We start from the raw sequence: 19,063 nt of genomic DNA on the forward strand, positions 1-19,063 counted from the left end.
CGGTGTGAATGTTTGATCCATGGCTAGTGTCGTATTATAAACTGCTTTCTCTTGGAAATGAACCTATATAAGGCCCCCTTCACTTCTGTATTCCTTAGGCTGTAGATTAAGGGGTTGAGCACAGGGGTGACTATTGCATAAAACACTGACACCACCTTATTGAGGTTCATCGAGGAGGCAACTTTAGTACGGACATAGATGAAGAAAAGTGTCCCATAAAAGACAGACACCACCACGAGGTGGGCAGTACAAGTTGAAAACGCCCGGTGGCGTCCTACTAAGGAGTCAATCTTCAGCACTGTGGAGATAATGCGGACATATGATACTATGATGACAAAGGAGGAAACGAGGAGCACAACCAAGGAGACCAGGAAGTCAGCCATCTCCTTCAGGGAAACATCAGTACACGAGAGAACAAGAAGTGGAGAGGCGTCACAGAAGAAGTGGTCTATCACATTGGGGCCACAAAAAGTCAACTGCGACATGAAGTAGACAGGCAGCACTGGGGTGAGAAACCCAGCTAGCCATGAGCCAGCTGCCAGAAGCAGGCAAGTGTCTCGACCTACCATCTCTTGGTAGCGCAGTGGAACACAGATGGCCATGTAGCGGTCGTAGGCCATGGCTGCCAGCAAGAAGCATTCGGTGCTGCCCAAGAAGGTGAAGAGGTAAAGTTGTGTCAAGCAGGCAGGGTAGGAGATAGTTCTACCACCAGGGGATCCAAAGCCAGACAGCATTTTGGGCACAGTGAGGGAGGTGAACCAAATGTCCAAGCATGAAAGGTGGATGAGAAAGAAGTACATGGGTGTGTGCAAGCGCCTTTCTGTTGCCACAGCTAGAACCAGGATGCCATTCTCAGTCAGGGTCAGCAAGTACATGACCAAGAAGAAGCCAAAGAGAAGCAAGCGCCCCTCATGGATGCTGGTGAAGCCTACCAGGACAAATTCTGTTACAAGAGTCCAGTTCTCATGTGAAGGCTGCATCTGGAAGGACCAACACAGAACTGTTAGAATATGGTGCCCACGGACAAGAGCAGAAGGCTCATTCTAAACATTCAACGACTTGATTAAATTTATTTTAGAATAAAACTAAAGTATATTTTTAAAAACAAGTAACTTAATTTTCTTTTCTTCCAGGTTTTCTACCTCAACTTTCTGCCAAAAGTGTCCAAGAGAATGCACTGAAAGAGACAGTGCAGATAGAGCATTTAGCTTAGTCCAGGGACACCTGGATACAAATCTCCACTCAGCCATGAAGCACACTGAGTAACCTTGTCCCAGTTACTATCTGTCATCTAAACTACCTTATAGGGTTGTTGTAGGGATAAAATGGCAATAATCCCATAGATACTTCCCAGAAAGATTTCCTGCATAACTACATGGTTGTTTTTAAAAGAATATTGAGGCTCCAGCTCTCACAACATTACAGGTAATTATTATTACTTTAATTTCAACAACAGGAGTGTACAGTCCAAACATGGCTTCCATGCAACAGGCATTACTTTCAGTAGGGCTGTAAATAGATTAAACGGATTGGCTCAAGTGCGATTATGAGGCTTTGCTGGCTTAGTGACAGAAACGTATAACAGGGTTCTCTTTTTTTCCTCAGAGAGCAAGCCATGTTTTACTTAAAGCCTTTGAAAGGGATACCCATCTAAACCCTGGAAAACTATTGCACATGGATGAAATCCAACAGTGTCTGTCCACCAGCGGAATGGACACACTTTGTGGGATGGATATCCCCTTCCCCCTGCAGTATCCTGTGTGCCCCCAAAATCTCTCTGGTGGGATAGGGACCCTCCAGACCACATTTGGGGGTGCAGTGTGTTAGGGGGAAGAATGGAAGGGGATGTCCCATTGCACAAGCAGAAGTCTGCTCACATGACATTTGATGTCATGCTATGTCTGATTTTCAGGGTTCTAGGTACAAAACTACAAAACTGAGGATGGATTAAGGTTTGATTATTGTAGCATGCATCCACATGTAACTCCCCACTGGTTAATGTGATGCAATATATTGCCAATGTTTAACTACAAACATGATTAAACTGCAAAAGTTACTGCAAACCAATCCATTCTTTAAACATGGGGGGAATCCAATGGGGAGTTATCCTACCTGAAATGAAGGTTGCCCACACCTTTTCCCATTAGAGTTTTCCAATATCTCCTGAGGAGAGCATCTTTCTGAAAATGTTACACTGACTATGGCCCCAATCCAGCAATCCCTGGCTGATGCAGATGTGGATGCACATCTGATCTGCACCACAATGCTCATCTGAGCCCCAATGAACTTGATGCCCACATCTGTTGAAGAAGAAAAGGGGCTTTTAATCATGCGCAGTGCTCATGAGTAGAGCCACATTTTAGTGCAACTACCATCCCAGCCGTTTAACACCGAAAGAAATAAGATACAGATACCTAGAACATTTTCTGGCTGGTACTGCTTATTTGTCAAATCAACAAAACATGATTCTCCATTAGCCATCAGCACTGGGTATATAAACTGAAGAGGTAGCTCCATAATGCCTTTGCAGCAGAGCATTTGTGCCAACATTATTCTCCCTGCCCTGCCCATGTGGAGCATTGTTTTAATGATCAATGACTGTACAGATTTTGACATCCTGCTGATCAAATCATGGTTTTTGTCATGACCTATGATTTGAACAAATCTATACATCCAAGTATTGTTCTTGAATTATATCTTATTTGTGTTTTAATACTGTTGCTATGGCTTATTTATAAAAGTATTTCTCCGCTGCCTTTTGGCCCCAGAAGGGCCTCAAAGACGACTTACAATTTCAACTTTAAAACAATTTACAAATGCTAAAACATCACACACAGAAAAATTAAAAGCAAGAGAAAAACAACCTTAAAATCTTACAGCCAAAACGAGTAGTATTGTTGAGAATTACTCCAGAATTACTTTCTTAATAGCAATGTATCACACCAGCAAGCCCTACATTGATTCATGCAAAAAGTATCATATACTTTCTGTTGCTGTCTTATGCCAAAAGCTAAATGTCGGAAGCTTTACTTATAACAACACCTTTAGGGCAAAGTGAGATAAGTAAAGACTCATCAGTTCACAGTGCAATCCTGTAAGTCCCATGAAGTTTAACAAAGCTTCCTCCCTGGAATCGGAATAAGATTGCAGCCTTAGTCTTACATTTTGATTCATGAGTATACTTTTAGGCTATTCATTGGTGGAGAATCTGTGGCCCTTCAGATGTAGTTGGACTCCAACTCCCATAAACCCAATGCATGACCAATTGTCACAGATGGAAGTTGTAGTCCGATTACCTCTTCCCCACCCATGGTGCAAGGGAACCACCTACAGCAAGGTCTCATTGGTATCTTTTATTCCCCATTGACAACTGAGGACAGTAGAAATGTCTAAAATGGAGGGGTGAGTCATAGAAAAGTGTGTTGGGGAAAAGATGTATGGTCCTCATCAAAAGTGATCTCGCTGCAAAATGGAATAACATATGGCTGTTTGACTGCATAGCCAATTGTAACGCATTTTGAATTCAAAAGACACTCAGAGTTGGGTACTACTTCTTTTTTTTTACTCATATAAATCATATTTAAAACAGATTGGATGAAGTCAGGGACAGTCAGGGACTTATGCAGTCCACTGTACTTCCCTTAGGGATACTTTAATTTCCAGCATGGACAATTCAGCCTGGCTAAAGCTAATACAGGCTGCAATGCAATATGGAAATTTCACGGTGTGTCAGAGCTTGGCAGCAGCTGACCTGGAATCATTTGAGAAAGCAATGCCTTCTGATCAAGTCAGCTTGGCTAAAACTGAGCAGCCGTGAACACAGCACGAGAGTGGCTGTCTCAATGCTTTGGAGCTGGGGTGGGCAACTTGTGGCCCTCCAGATGTTTTGGTCTACAACTCGCAGCAGCCCTCACCAGCATAGTCAATGGTGGGGGGTGATGGGAGTTGTTGGCCAAAACATCTGGAGGGCTACAACTTGCCCACCCCACTGGAAAAAAGTGCAACTCCTCACAAGGTGAATGTGTAGAATTATTTATGTTCATAGGTTCCATAGTTTTTTACTTTGTCTGGCCTCTGCAAGTGCACTGCTGCCTTGTATATTTCATGGCCTTTTGGTTTCACTGTGTGCATATTTTTTCCTCTCTACCCACACAGAGGCATGTTATTTGGCAACTGAGGCATTTTTACAAAGTGGAATCTAGTGCGCAAATGACATGATACATTTATTAGGATGAAATCTCCATCCATCAATGGAAGTGAGATGGTCAGAGACCAATTCCCCCTTCCCTTGTAGCCTACCCCCATGTACCCCCAATCTGCTTCAGAGGGTTGGGGGACCCACCAGAACAGATATAGCAGGGAGGAGGGGAAGAGAGAGTTCCACTGCATGAGCAGAAGTCTATTTGCACAAGAATGGATATATCTTGTCTTTATGGTGCTACAAGATGTATTGCTGTTTTGCTGCAAACAACAGACTAACACAGCTACCCTCTATAATTTACTTGTGACAACTGACATACAGGGTACTGGTGAATCCTTCCTTAAGGCTGGTTAGATTTCTTTTGCGGCACTTTCACCTCTATGGTTCTTTCTTCTTTTCTAGGTTTAGTACTACCTGCCCTACAGAAATGTAGGCCAGCCCTGTGTCAACATGATGATGGGCAATTCCCCCCGTCCCCCAACACAGAACACCATTAACCTCTGGATTGTCAGTGTGATCTCACTAAGTCAAGCACATAACGATGCTTAAAGGTATGTTTGAGTTGGGTATACCTAAACTCTGAGTTTATCAACAACAAAGGACTATGACAAAACTATATATGAGATGGCAATGGGATCGGATATTCCCATGTATTAAGGCAACTAACTCTGGAGACCAGGAAGAACTGCCCCAGGTTATTTCATTATTTCCTACTATATCATAGTTTTGGGCACCTTCCTCTGAGTCACTGAATGTACCCATTCTTGGGGTCAATGTCCACATATAGCCATCACATGTAGTGTATTTTAAAGGATCCCACATGGCAGGTATCACCATACAATGATAAATTTCTGTACAGCAGCTCATCACATAGATCGAGCATTTTTCTGTGCCACCATAATGAGCAAAAAAAACCCAAATAAGACAAACTATGGTGGCATGATGCAAATGGCCCAATCTATGTGGTGTGATGGAGTGATTTAAATTGGATTCTACTTGCTGGCCATAACATTCACACCAGGCCTTAGAAACAAGAAGCTAAACCAAAATGGATCACTAACTTCATCCGATAGGGCAATTCCATAGAATCTGTTCTCCTTCTAGGCTAATAGTACTCATCATACTCACCTCAAAGATACAATTGCCCAGCTCTGCTTGTCTTGCTGTTCTCCTAGTACAGTGACGACGAGATCATAGAATCATAGAATAGTAGGGCTGGAAGGGGCCTACAAGGCCATTGAGTCCAACCCCCTGCTCAATGCAGGAATCCAAGCCAGAGCATCCCTGACAGATGGCTGTCCAGCCTCATCTTGAATGCCTCCAGTGTGGGAGAGCCCACTACTTCCCTAGGTAAACATCAACCAACATCTCAAGATGTTGCTTGAGATGGTCTCTCCTCCTTCCCTCACATCACTGTCTCCCACTCATGAGTGCTGGATGACTTTGGATCACCAGAAGCAGACACATGATGACAGCCGACCCTAAAAATGGCTCACAAGCTTGTTGCACAAGCCTTGTTGTTCTCGACTCCAGGGAATGGAGTCTCTGACAGAGAGCAAAAGCAGTCTCATGTGTAGCTGGGGAACACCAAGGCACACAGGTGAGATATGGGGGCGGGGGGGTGCTTGCTGGGTTCTGGTAATTGATAACATTCATCTGCAGATGGAGCTCAAAATACACAATCAGCAGATGTTTAGACCACACATCTATTAGGTTCAATCATTGGCACTATAAGTGCACTTCATTGCTGTACAGCAGGGGTGTTGAACCTCAGGTCTGTGGGCCATATCCAGACCAACTGGGTCCCCCAAATGGCTGTGCCCCTTTCCTCTGGCCACACCCCCTTTCCCGGCATTTACACAGTTTTTCCCCCTACCATTCTAAAAGGTTGAATTGCCTCTCCTAAAGTTTGGTTACTGGCAGGAACAGCTTTAAGCTAAAGATGCTGGTATTTTTGGTATTTCTGGAAATTTTGGCCTCATCCCTTTTTGCCTTCAGCTCCACACACCACTAGAATGCAACCCTTGAGAGGTTCTCCAAATTTTAATTCAGCCCGCAGCCTGAAAGAGGTGCTGAACCCCTGCTGGATAGAAATGCAGAGCTTTGACTCAAAGAATCAGTTCAACATATGCATATATGATAATGTAGGAACTGCCTTTTACTCATTCAAATCGTTGGTCCATCTAGCCTAGGATTGCCTACTCCAGCCAGCCACTGATGTCAGCCAGAGGTCTCTCACAGCCCTCCTTTTGGGGATCCTTGGAACTAGCGATGCCAGGAATTGAACCAGGGACTTCTTGCATGCAAAGCACGTGCTCTCTCACTGCTCGGTCCCCCCTCCCCAGGCATGTATATAACTTGATCGCTGACAGCTTGCAGCCGAACGTCTGAACAGATTCCATTGAAAAAGTACATTTGAGAAACAATACAGAAGCATTTTCTGGGTGTCTTCTCTAGAGTGGCTTATGTATGAATAGCATTTGATGTTATCAGGCAATAAACATGGATGTGTGAAGCAACCCAAAGCATGCTCCCAACATCATTTTGTCCTTTGTCAGTGGTAAAAATGGAAACAGAGAGTGAGAGAGAAATATTTCAACTACATTCATCACTAAGTTTAGGAGCATTTTTGTTGTTGTTGTTGTTCAGTCGTGTCCGACTCTTCGTGACCCCATGGACCATAGCACGCCAGGCCTTCCTGTCCTGCGCTGTCTCCCAGAGTGTGCTCAAGTTCATATTCATTGCATCGGTGATGCTATCTAGCCATCTCATCCTCTGCCGTCCCCTTCTCCTTTTGCCTTCAGTCTTTCCCATCATCAGGGTCTTTTCCAGAGAGTTTTCTCTTCGCATTAGGTGGCCAAAATATTTGAGCTTCAGCTTCAGTATCTGTCCTTCCAATGAGCACTCAGGGTTGATTTCCTTTAGTATGGACTGATTGGACCTCCTTGCAGTCCAGGGGACTCGTAAGAGTCTTCTCCAGCACCACAGTTCGAAAGCATCAATTCTTCGGCGTTCAGCCTTCGTTATAGTCCAGCTCTCACAGCCATACATTACTACTGGGAAAACCATAGCTTTGATTAGACGGACCTTTGTCGGCAAGGTGATGTCTCTGCTTCTTACTATGCTGTCTAGGTTGGCCATAGCTTTCCTCCCCAGTAGCAAGCGTCTTTTAATTTTATTTATTTATTTATTTATTTATTATTTATTTATTTCATTTCATTTCTATACCGCCCAATAGCCGAAGCTCTCTGGGCGGTTCACAAAAACTAAAACCAAACAACACACAATAAAACAATTTAAAATATATAGAACATTAAAACCACAATATAACAATACAACCACAATAAAACCTAGCAGCAGTACAGGAGTTTAAAATACAGATTTAAAACAGCAAAGATAAAAATTTAGAAAGCTAAAATGCCTGGGAAAATAAAAAGGTCTTCACCTGGCGCCGAAAGGAGTACAATGTAGGCGCCAGGCGAATCTCACTAGGGAGCTCATTCCAGAGCCGGGGTGCCACAACAGAAAAAGCCCTCCTCCTAGTAGCCACCCACCTCACTTCCTTTGGCAGGGGCTCACAGAGAAGGGCCGCTGATGATGATCTTAAGGTCCGGGCAGGCACATATGGGAGGAGGCGATCCTTCAGGTAACCTGGCCCCAAGCCGTTAAGGGCTTTGAATGTTAACACCAGCACTTTGAATCGGGCCCGGAAATGGACTGGCAGCCAGTGCAGCTGGAAAAGTACTGGCGTAATATGAGCTCGCAGGCCAGTCCCTGTTAACAATCTTGCTGCCCTATTTTGGACCAGCTGAAGTTTCCGGACCATTTTCAAAGGCAGCCCCACGTATAACGCACTGCAGTAATCCAGACGAGAAGTTATCAGAGCATGGATAACTGTAGCTAGGCTATCTCTGTCCAGATAAGGGCGTAGTTGGTATACCAGCCTAAGCTGATAAAAGGTGCTCCGTGCCACTGAGTTCACCTGTGCCTCAAGTGACAGTTCTGGATCCAAGAGCACCCCCAAACTATGAACCTGATCCTTTAGGGGGAGTGCAACCCCCTCCAGAACAGGTTGAATATCACCTAGCCGGGCAGACGAACCACCCACTAACAGTACCTCCGTCTTGTCTGGATTGAGTTTCAGTTTATTAGCACTCATCCAGTCCATTACCGTGCCCAGGCACTGGTTCAGAACAGCCACTGCCTCACCTGGTTTTGATGAGAAAGAGAGGTAGAGCTGGGTGTCATCCGCATATTGATGGCACCTCAGCCCACACCTCCGGATAACCTCCCCCAGCGGTTTCATGTAGATGTTAAACAGCATGGGGGATAGAATAGAGCCCTGTGGAACCCCATGGCACAATTGCCATGGCACAGAGCAATAATCCCCCAGCACCACCTTCTGGAATCGGCCATCCAAGTAGGAGTGGAACCACTGTAGTGCAGTGCCTCCAACTCCCAACCCAGACAACCTATCCAGAAGGATACCATGGTCGATGGTATCGAAAGCCGCTGAGAGGTCCAGGAGAATCAACAGGGTTGCACTCCCCCTGTCCCTCTCCCGGCAGAGGTCATCCCACAGGGCGACCAAGGCAGTTTCCGTTCCAAAACCAGGCCTGAAGCCCGATTGAAATGGATCTAGATAATCCGTTTCATTCAAGAGTGCCTGGAGCTGTCCTACAACCACCCGCTCAAGCACCTTGCCCAGGAAGGGGATGTTGGCCACTGGCCTATAATTGTTAACATCCTCTGGGTCCAGGTTAGGCTTTTTCAGGAGTGGTCTAATTACTGCCTCTTTTAAAGCAGCAGGCACCACTCCCTCTCTCAAGGAGGAATTTACAACCTCCTGGACCCAGCCGGACAACCCCTCCTTGTTTGATTTAATAAGCCATGAAGGGCAAGGGTCAAGCACACAAGTGGTCGATCGGACTTGGCCAAGCACCTTGTCCGCATCCTCAGGCCTCAGTAACTGAAACTCATCCAATAAAACTGGACCAGACGGTGCTCTGAACGCCTCTACCAATGGAACTGCATTAATGGTGGTGTCCAATTCATGACGAATCTGAGCGACTTTATCCTCAAAGTGCTGCGCAAACTCGTCACAGCGTGCTACCGAGGGTTCCACCGTCTCTCTCCCTGGCCCAGAATGTAACAGGCCGCGAACCACTCGGAAAAGCTCCGCTGGACGACACTGAGAAGATGCAATGCTGGTGGAAAAGAACCGTCTCTTTGCCACCCTCACCGCCACAGAGTAGGCTCGATAGTGGGCTCTTACCTGTGTTCGGTCAGACTCAGCACAAGTTTTCCTCCACCTGCGTTCTAGCCGTCTCCCCTCTTGCTTCATTGCCCTCAGCTCAGGTGTATACCAAGGAGCTGGCCGGGCTCTGCTCAGAGGGAGAGGGCGCTTGGGTGCGATCGTGTCAACCGCCCGAGTCATCTCTGCATTCTACAGAGCAACCTGGGCTTCGACAGGAGCACCAGCCATACTAGCAGGAAAATCCCCCAGAGCCCTCTGGAATCCATCGGAATCCATTAATCTCCGGGGGCGGACCATTTTAATAGGTCCCCCACCCTTGCAGAGGGGAAAGGCCGCCAGAAGTCTAAACCTCAGCAGGAAGTGATCTGACCATGACAAAGGGACAGATGTTAATTCCTCTACTTTCAGATCACCATCCTCCTGCCCAGTCGAGAAAACCAGATCAAGCGTGTGTCCTTTTATATGCGTTGGGCCGATGACATGTTGGGACAGCCCCATGGTTGTCATGGCGGCCATGAAGTCCTGAGCCGCCCCGGATACAGCGGCCTCAGCATGGAAGTTGAGATCCCCCAGGACCATCATCCTGGGGGTCCTCAACACCAAGTCCGAGACCACCTCCGTCAGCTCAGGCAGGGAGTCCGATGGGCAGCGGGGTGGGCGGTACACCAACAGAATCCCTAATCTAATTTCATGGCTACAGTCACCGTCTGCGGTGATCTTGGAGCCCAAGAAAGTAAAATCTGTCACTGCTTCCATTTCTTCCCCTTCTATATGCCAGGAAGTGATGGGGCCAGATGCCATGATCTTCGTTTTTTTAATGTTGAGTTTCAAACCAGCTATTGCACTCTCCTCTTTCACCCTCAACAAGAGGCTCTTGAGATCCTCTTCACTTTCTGCCATTAGGGTGGTATCGTCTGCATATCGGAGGTTGTTGATAATTCTCCCAGCAATCTTAATTCCGACCTCTGATTCATCCAACCCGGCATTTCTCATGATGTACTCTGCATATATGTTAAATAAGCAGGGCGACAATATGCAGCCTTGTCGTACTCCTTTCCCAATTTGGAACCAATCGGTTGTTCCATGTCTGGTTCTTACTGTTGCTTCTTGACCCTCGTACAGGTTTCTCAGGAGACAGGTAAGGTGGTCTGGTACTCCCATCACTTTAAGAATTTGCCACAGTTTGTTGTGATCCACACAATCAAAGGCTTTAGCATAGTCAATGAAGCAGAAATAGACGTTTTTCTGGAATTCTCTTGCTTTCTCCATGATGCAGCGAACGTTGGCTATTTGATCTCTAGTTCCTCTGCCTCTTCGAAACCCAGCTTGTACTTCCGGTAGTTCTCGGTTTGCATACTGCTGAAGCCTAGCTTGTAGGATTTTGAGCATCACCTTGCTGGCATGTGAAATGAGCGCAATTGTGCGGTAGTTTGAACACTCTTTGGCGTTGCCCTTCTTTGGAATTGGAATGTAAACTGACCTTTGCCAGTCTTGTGGCCATTGTTGAGTGTTCCAAATTTGTTGGCATATTGAATGCAGCACTTTAACAGCATCATCTTTTAGGATTTTAAATAGCTCAGCTGGAATACTGTCATCTCCACTAGCTTTGTTGTTACTAATGCTTCCTAAGGCCCACTTGACTTCACTCTCGAGGATGTCTGGCTCAAGTTCAGTGACCGCACTATCATGGCTATCAGGGACATTCAGATCTTTCCTGTATAGTTCTTCTGTGTATTCTTGCCACCTCTTCTTAATCTCATCTGCTTCTGTTAGGTCCCTGCCTTCTTTGTCCTTTATCATGCCAGTCTTTGCACAAAACGTTCCCTTGAGATCTCCGATTTTCTTGAAGAGATCTCTAGTCTTTCCCATTCTGTTCTTTTCTTCGATTTCTTTGCATTGTTCATTTAAGAAGGCCTTCTTGTCTCTCCTTGCTATTCTCTGGAACTCTGCATTCAGTTGGATATATCTTCCCCTTTCTCCCTTGCTTTTCGCTTCCCTTCTTTCCTCAGCTACTTGTAAAGCCTCATCAGACAGCCACTTGCTTTCTTGCATTTCTTTTTCTTTGGGATGGATTTCGTTGCTGCCTCCTGAACAATGTTACGGACCTCCGTCCATAGTTCCAGTTTAGGAGCATTTTTACACAAAATGTAAAAGGTTCCAGTGTAGGAGCATTTTTCACACGTTTTTTACTGCATGCTTGTGATTGGTCACTCACAGAAGCTTACAGGTCCTTTACATGATGTCGTCAACCTCCAGTTCATCTCCCACACTATCTGACCTTTATCCTGCTTTTTAAAAAAATCGGAGATAACCTGATAAGGAACGTTAATCGGATATATTGGCTGTGTGTAATTGTGAAGTTCTGCTATAACCACAGCACCATCTAGTGGCTGTAAAATGAAACATATAGAACTTGCTGAGAAAGGAATTACCTGATTCAAAGCATGTGTCCACCTGTATAAAGGTGCCAATCTTAATCCCACAAAGAATCTGGAAACAGAAGCCCTGGCAAGGATATAGGACTTTAGCCTCGTGTAGTAAATTCTAGAGCTCAAGAAGCACCTGACTGAGGGAATTAATGGGAAGACATGTAATACACTTTTATCATTGGTTTATTTGCAGTAATTTTTTATTTCCCTTTTCAAGTACAAATACCTCCCCCCTCTGCACCCCACAGTTTACAGTTAAGCCCCTTTTTGAAAGCTGTGGGTTTAAGCAGAGGAAGAGGGGCACACATGACTTCCATGGACATTTCGAAGCCTAAAGGTTTACAAAATGGGGAGGCAATAAGATTGGAGAAGGGAAGCCTTGCTGCTCTTTGGCACTAAGTGCTTATTACTTATTATTTAAGAATTTTTTACCATGCTTTCCCCTACAAAAAAAAAAAAAAAAGATAGTCGCTCAAAGCAGCTTACAGAATGGAAATAAACATGAAAGTAACCCTTAAAATGCATCATCAACAAGTGAAAAGCAGCAGCAAAACAAAACCCCAATAATAAAATTAACAAACAGTCAATAATTAAATAAATAAAAGTAAGCAACAGCAGAGTCAAATGCTTGTTTAAAGAGAAGTGTCTTCAGTGGCCTGCAGGGCACAGATAACAAAGAAGATGACCTAACCTCTTAGTGCAGGAAGTTCCACATATGAGACACCATAACCAGGAAAGCCTCTCCTGCTGGAACGGTGCCGTGGAGCTGCTGAAGAATTTTGGTTGTTTGAAAAAATAAAAACAAAGAAGTCTTCACAAAACAGTGCACTCCTGGGAAGGGTTGAGTCACTGGTTACGATTTCAAATCATAGGGAATTCCAATACGTATCATTACTCACGTAACTACATTCTACAGGGCACTCGTAATAGCTATGCATGCGCCACAGAGGTGGGGGCGGGAGGAGTATCACAGTATCCCAAGAACAAAGTGTTACAGTCTGAGTGCTGAGAAATGATGTGATAGCTTCAGAACAGAAGTGCAACCTTGAGGGAGAGGATGCCAGCTGCTGATACAGGAGGGCAATAGATAGGAATTTAAACACATACCAGGGCTGGCCCTACCATTAGGCAGAGTGCAGCAGTCACCTCAGGCTATGGATATGGGGGGGGGGGTAGGGAATAAGAGCAAGATATTGGAAAACATAACTTTATATGCCACACAGCCCCACCTGCTGCCCAATGGTGCTGTAGGGGGCATTGTCCTCTTGCCAGTGTTGAAGTAAAATTCAACTGCCAGTTCAGCTGACTTCTATATTTGGAAGGTGGCAGGCAGCATCTTGTTCTTTGCCTCAAGCAGCAAATGTTTTGGACTGCTCCTCTCTCTCTGTCTCTAGGCTGATCTGCATTGCGCCCGCCATCACAACAAAGTCGGGGTCCTGTCAGGTTAAACGCACTCGCATTAAAACGTGATTATTCAGACTCGTCCATTTTCCCCATTGCGGTTCTTGATCGAATGCACAAGCTGGGTTCTCACTCAAGAGCTGTGCTGCTTTCCTGCTCTTAAAGATGGCAGCTCTCATTGGAGGAGCAGAGACTCTCCCTGTTTCTGCTGATTCCCTGCTCACCGTCCCTCTCTTCCTCTATCCCTGTGTGTGTGTGTGTGTGTGTGTGTGTGTGTAGGGATGGTGTGAGCATCCTGTTGGGGCTCAAAGCCCAGTGAGAGGTTGTCCTTTGCTGCCACCGCTGTAGCAGATGGGAGTGGAGGGAAGAAGGAGGCATCTAACCTCTTCTCCCCCCCCACCTGTTGGAGGCCAGGGTGAGAGGCTAGGGGGTGTCTGCTGATGCTCTTTTCCCCACACCAAACCTTTGCAGCCAGCATGAGGAAGGGGGGCAGCAGCGACAGCCCCCAGCACTCAGCTTGGTGTGGGGGGGGCTTCTAGCATATTCGAAGCTTCAAAGCTGCGCAGCTTCGAAGACCATGAGATGACATCACATAGGTTCCTCAGCGCTCAAAGCTTTATCACCAGTAAGGAAATGGCTGGAGATGCCTGCTCTTGTCTGATCTTGGAAGCTCAGCGGGGTAGGCCCTGGTCAGAATTTTGGATGGGTGACCCCCTGGGAATCAGGCTTCCTGCACGGAGGAGGGGGTTGTTCTCTCCCTTCAAATGACACTAACTTTTACCTCCTTCTATCCCCTGCTTTGGCTTAAAAAAAAAAAAAAAAGTAAGGATCACAACTGAGTGCTGCCTTCCCCCCCATTCCCCCAGTAGCTTAACTGGTGCTGTAAGGTTTTCTCATGGCCTCAATCCTGGGCACTCACTTACACAGGAGTAAGCCACATTGAACTCAATGGAATGTACTACTGAGTAGACATAAGATCACCCTGTAAGTCTGCAAGCCTTGAGTAAGCCCCACTGAGCCCCATAGGGTGCTCTGGAACAAAAGAGGACATTGCTTCTGAGCTTGGTGGGGTGGGGGATCAGAGGTGTCTCCCTTCATTGCAGGGAGGCATTTTACTCTCTGCTCCCTCCGATTGAGAAATGCAGAGGCAGGAGACGCTCAGGTTGGGGGGGGGGGGCTGCTTGCATCTTTGAAGACTGCCCATTGAAGAAATTTATGCTTGTGCGCAGGGAAATCAGGCTGCAGAAGCCCTATTCTTCGAAGATTTGAAGATAATGTTTTGGTTTTTTTTAAATCACTTACAGGGTGATCTTATGTCTACTCAGTAGTAAGTTCCATTGAGTTCAATGTGGCTTACTCCCATGTAAGTGAGTGCCCAGGATTGGGGCCATGAGAAAACATTATAGCACCAGTTAAGCTAGAATGGGGGGGGGGAAGGGGGGAGAAGGCAGTGTGTGTAAGGGCACTCAGTTGTGAGCCTTAATTTGAAAAACAACAACAACAACAACCAAAGCAGGGGACAGAAGGAGGTAAAAGTTAGTGTCATTTGAAGGAGAGAACAATCCCCCTGAAGCCTGATTCCCTGGTGGTTGCCCATCCAAAATTCTGAGCAAGGCTGACCTAGTTCCCAGATCAGACAAGAGCCAGCAGCTCTAGCCCTCTGCTGGTTGGTGATAAAACTTTCAGTGCTAAGGAAGCTATGCTATCAGTAGCTGGAAGACCAGATGGGGGCATCTAGAGCTGTGACTGGACAGGAGGGAAATACAAACACCGCCATATATGGACAGGCATGGGAGGTATTGGACACCGAATAGCAGAGCACATTAATGGGAAATACCGGGATATCAGGGTATTGAAAGCGGGAGCACAGAAGTGGGAAATTCCGGTCCCAATTCGAGGCAAGTCCTGCATAGTGTGAAAGATGAGCAGTGAAACCTTATTGGAAGAGAAAAAAAACACCTAAGTGTAGATTGGCCCTCATGCAAGCAAGTCAAGCCATATTCTTCTGGAGAAGGCAAAAACACTCTGGAACACTCTGATCCAGAGGAAAATGCTTCCCAGTACAGCAACAGGTAAGATCCTGAGCACAACCTAACCAGCCACAGCACCCTAAGGAAGGTTTTTTTTAATTGATTTGAGCCCTATACCACCCACATATTTAAATGCAAATTTTCCAGCCTGTTGCATCCAATGTCTAGAATTATCTGCTGGGAATATTAAACAATATGCCACTTATGATGCTATAACCTTCCATTGACACAATTAGCCAGGGTTAATTAATAGCTATAAGAGTACTTGCCATATTTGCTCATGAAGACATATAATGAAAGAAAACTGCTTTAAGCAATACTTTTCTCAATTATATTTGTAGGGCAGCATAGCAAACATTCAGATCAAAAGAGTTGTACGACTCAAAGGTTTGTTAGCCCGATCTACCTTTTTATCAGGGATGGTCCAAGAAAAAGAAAAGTATCACGTCACCCATTTAAGTTTCTACTATATTTAACAGTTTCATTGACTTTGATGACAAGGCCAATTAGTAACAGCTTTAAAACATGGCAAATCATCAGTAGAAATGGGTAGTAGTCATTTAACACCAGAATGGAGAGACAAACCACAAATATGGCAAGAAAGCTCCAGTAAACTGAACTCCTTTAATGAACAGGAGCAGCTCTATCTCCTTCCCTTGATGAGTAAACCTTATTGTTAGGCGATAATTCGTAGGGGAAAAGAATTACAAATCTTAACGGGCTGGATTGGGAACATGGTGTTATCTCTAGCGGGCCATGTCATGTGATAGAGAATTGTTGGGCTGAACCTTTTATCTGTTACCTGTGCACAAGTTCCCTCATTCTTCAAAGGCATCCAGTACCCTTGCTTTAACAGAAACAAATAAGAATACAGACACAAAATAGTGAGATAATGTGGTACCTTCAGAGCCAGTTGAGCAGTAGCCACTGAAACTGGAATGTTTTCCCTCATAGCTTTCTTGGTGGAGAGACGATAGTAGAACACATACTTGGCCTGCAGAAGGTTTCAGGTTCAATTCCTGACATCTCCAGTTAAAAGGATCAGGTAGAAAGTTATAGGAAAGGCCTTGCTTCAGCAACCTTTAAGTAATCCCCTTGCTGTGAGTTAGAAGAGCATAACATCTACTACGGGAATTAACAAGGGAAGAGGAAGTCCCATGCACTTAAACTGTTTGTGCCCTGTCTTTTGCTAGCATCACTGCTGGTATTCCATCTGAAGAGTTGGTATGCTATATTTGGATTCTTTATTATGCCCATATGCACTGCCTGGCAAATGTGGGCTGTTTAAGTGTCACTGTAATACACATATTCCAGAAAAAGACAGTTTCATGGAAAGGGGATGTTTGATCCTTAGGAAAGAAAGTCTCTTTCTCATTTGGCTTTGATGTATCATCTGTCACTGCAACAATAATAAACCCCAACAATACAGCAGCCTGGAAGACAATGCCTCTGTGCAAATCATGTGATGATAATATGTTGCTTAACATTGTTCTTAGATGACAGCAATGCCTCATTATGAGGACTTGGGGTTTTAATGCCAACTAAAAGCACATGGAGGAAATATCTGCCTTACAAAATTCCTTTGTACGAATTCACACAGATGCACACTTACAACAGCCCTCATCCAGCCTCTGTGTGCTGGACTTCATGGCAATACTGTAAAAGGCACCTTCCTTAACCTGGCGCCCTCCAGATGTATTGGACTGCAACTCCCATAATTCCCAGCGTGCAGGCTGGGAATTATAAGAGTTGCAGTCCAACACATCTGAAGGGCACCAGGTTGGGGAAGGCAGTAAGGACCGCGTTCCCTCTCTGCCTCAGACACTTGTTCTTTCCTTGGTTGAGGACCTTCTCTAAGGCTCTTTTCACATCTTTGTTCCTCAGGGTGTAGATGACAGGATTCAGCACTGGGGTAACAACAGCATAGAACACAGATATAACTTTGTCCATCTCAGATGCTTGGCCAAAACGTGGACAGAGGTACATGACAATGACTGTGCCATAGAAGATGGTAACCACCATGAGGTGGCTGAAGCACGTGGAAAAGGCCTTGTGCCTTCCAGAAGCAGATGGGATATGGCAGACGGTAGAAACTATCAGAGTATAAGAAGTCAAAGTCAGAAAGAAAGACATGAGCACAACCACTGCGGAGACAAGGAAGACCATCGCATTAGCCATGAAGGTATCACCAGTCGACAGCTTAATCAAGGGGCCTGTGTCACAGAAGAAGTGGTTGAGTTGGTTGCTGCTGTTGAAGGGGAGCTGGGAGATGTAGGTGATGGGCAAGAAGGGTGTCAGAAAGACACTCAGCCAAGAACCCGAGGCTAGGCAGACACAGGCATGGTTGTCCATGAGCATTGGATACCGCAGGGGGTGGCAGATGGCTAAGTACCGGTCATAAACCATGGTAGCCAGGAGGAAGAATTCTGTGGTTCCAAAGAAGAAGAAGAAATACATCTGAGTAAGGCACATCTGGAAGGAGACGGCATGGGAACCAGTGAGCAAGTCCCCCAGCAGCCGGGGAACTGTGACCGAGGTGTAGCACATCTCTAGGAATGAGAAATTGCTCAGGAAGGAGTACATGGGGATGCGCAGACAGGCATCCATATTTGAGATGAGAATGATCAAGGCATTGCCAAGGAATACAAAGAGGTAAACCATCAAGAAAGTGATGAACAAGAGGAACTGGAGCTCCTGGAGCCCAGGGAAGCCCAGCAGGATGAATTTGGGGGCTGAAGTGTCATTCAGCATATTCTCGGTGTTGCCTGTCCAGCGAGTATCAGAAGTCAGAGTGAAGAGCAGGGGGAAGGAGAATAAAGGAAACAAAGACAAACATGCAGTCGATAAGAGACACCAGACAGAAAAATCCAGTATTCATTGTTCTTAATAAACACATTAAGGACATTTGAGTACACTTTCATTTTCTCCCTTTCAAACAAAGCTTCCTGAATTCACCAGTCATAATTCTGTCTCCTGATACAAGTAAACTTCCAGGTTTAATTCACAATATATTGTATACAATGAAGTCAATCCAATTTGGCGTTCCAGCCACTCAGTAATGCTGATGTATGTATGTCTTGTATGTATGTCCAAATCACAATTCACCATATTCTGGATTTTTTTCCCAGGGATGGGTTAACAGCCAAGTTGTAGTGACTCATGAGCTGGACAAATGTTGGAGCATTCAGAAGAGCTGTCTAGCAGCACTCCAAAACCACTAAGGTTTGGTTGTGTGAGTCAGCTCTAGATCAAGATTGATTCAACAACCCCAAACCTTCCTGTGATGTAACCCACATTCCTTGCAGGTAGCCAGAACTCACTCAAGCCTCCACATCCAACTCCTCAGTCCGAGCTTTGAAGCAAAGGAACTCCCATTGCTCATTGTAATCATTCCTTCTCCAGTCTTGATATTTGATTTCAAGTAGCACATTTCCCCAGATAGTTAGAACACTTTGGTTAGTATCCGATGTTAGTCCTACGTACAATAGACCCACTGAAATGAATGGGAGTTAGTTGTAACTAATTTAAGTCTCATTCATTTCAGTGGGACTACTCAAAGTAGGACTAACATTGGATATTACCCATAGACAGGATTGGAGGGTGGGGAAGAGTTCTAAGAAGAATCCAACACAGTAATCTAAGACTGAAGGCTGAGATATGGCATTTGGTTAACATAATTAAGAGAACCGGTCTGAAATAAAGGCTAGGGTGGTGTGCTAGAAAAACCTGGAAGAGCGCATGCCTT

The 19,063-nt window shown here is 45.4% G+C and overlaps 2 protein-coding genes across 2 annotated transcripts; both read right to left on the minus strand.

The window, feature by feature from the left end:
- Positions 1-23: 23 nt before the first annotated feature.
- Positions 24-12,827, minus strand: LOC146358024 (olfactory receptor 6Q1-like). Its single transcript, XM_084853467.1, has 2 exons — positions 12,579-12,827; positions 24-980 (listed from the first exon to the last, which is right to left on the minus strand). Exon 2 carries the CDS (start codon positions 978-980, stop codon positions 24-26), a length of 957 nt encoding a protein of 318 aa, XP_084709593.1. The 5' UTR covers positions 12,579-12,827.
- Positions 12,828-17,058: 4,231 nt separating this feature from the next.
- Positions 17,059-18,069, minus strand: LOC146358025 (olfactory receptor 11L1-like). The gene has a single exon (XM_084853607.1). The coding sequence runs from the start codon at positions 18,067-18,069 to the stop codon at positions 17,059-17,061; it is 1,011 nt and encodes a 336-aa protein (XP_084709733.1).
- Between the last annotated feature and the right edge of the window lie 994 nt (positions 18,070-19,063).

Source organism: Heloderma suspectum, chromosome 1 (assembly GCF_057233095.1).
Source record: "Heloderma suspectum isolate Gila_16-S chromosome 1, 16-S_ref, whole genome shotgun sequence".
Classification (NCBI taxonomy): domain Eukaryota; kingdom Metazoa; phylum Chordata; class Lepidosauria; order Squamata; family Helodermatidae; genus Heloderma; species Heloderma suspectum.

What these genes read in the sequence shown, in the direction of transcription:
- LOC146358024 (XM_084853467.1), bottom strand. Translation starts at nt 980, where the DNA reads ATGCAGCCTTCACATGAGAACTGGACTCTTGTAACAGAATTTGTCCTG.
- LOC146358025 (XM_084853607.1), bottom strand. Translation starts at nt 18,069, where the DNA reads ATGCTGAATGACACTTCAGCCCCCAAATTCATCCTGCTGGGCTTCCCT.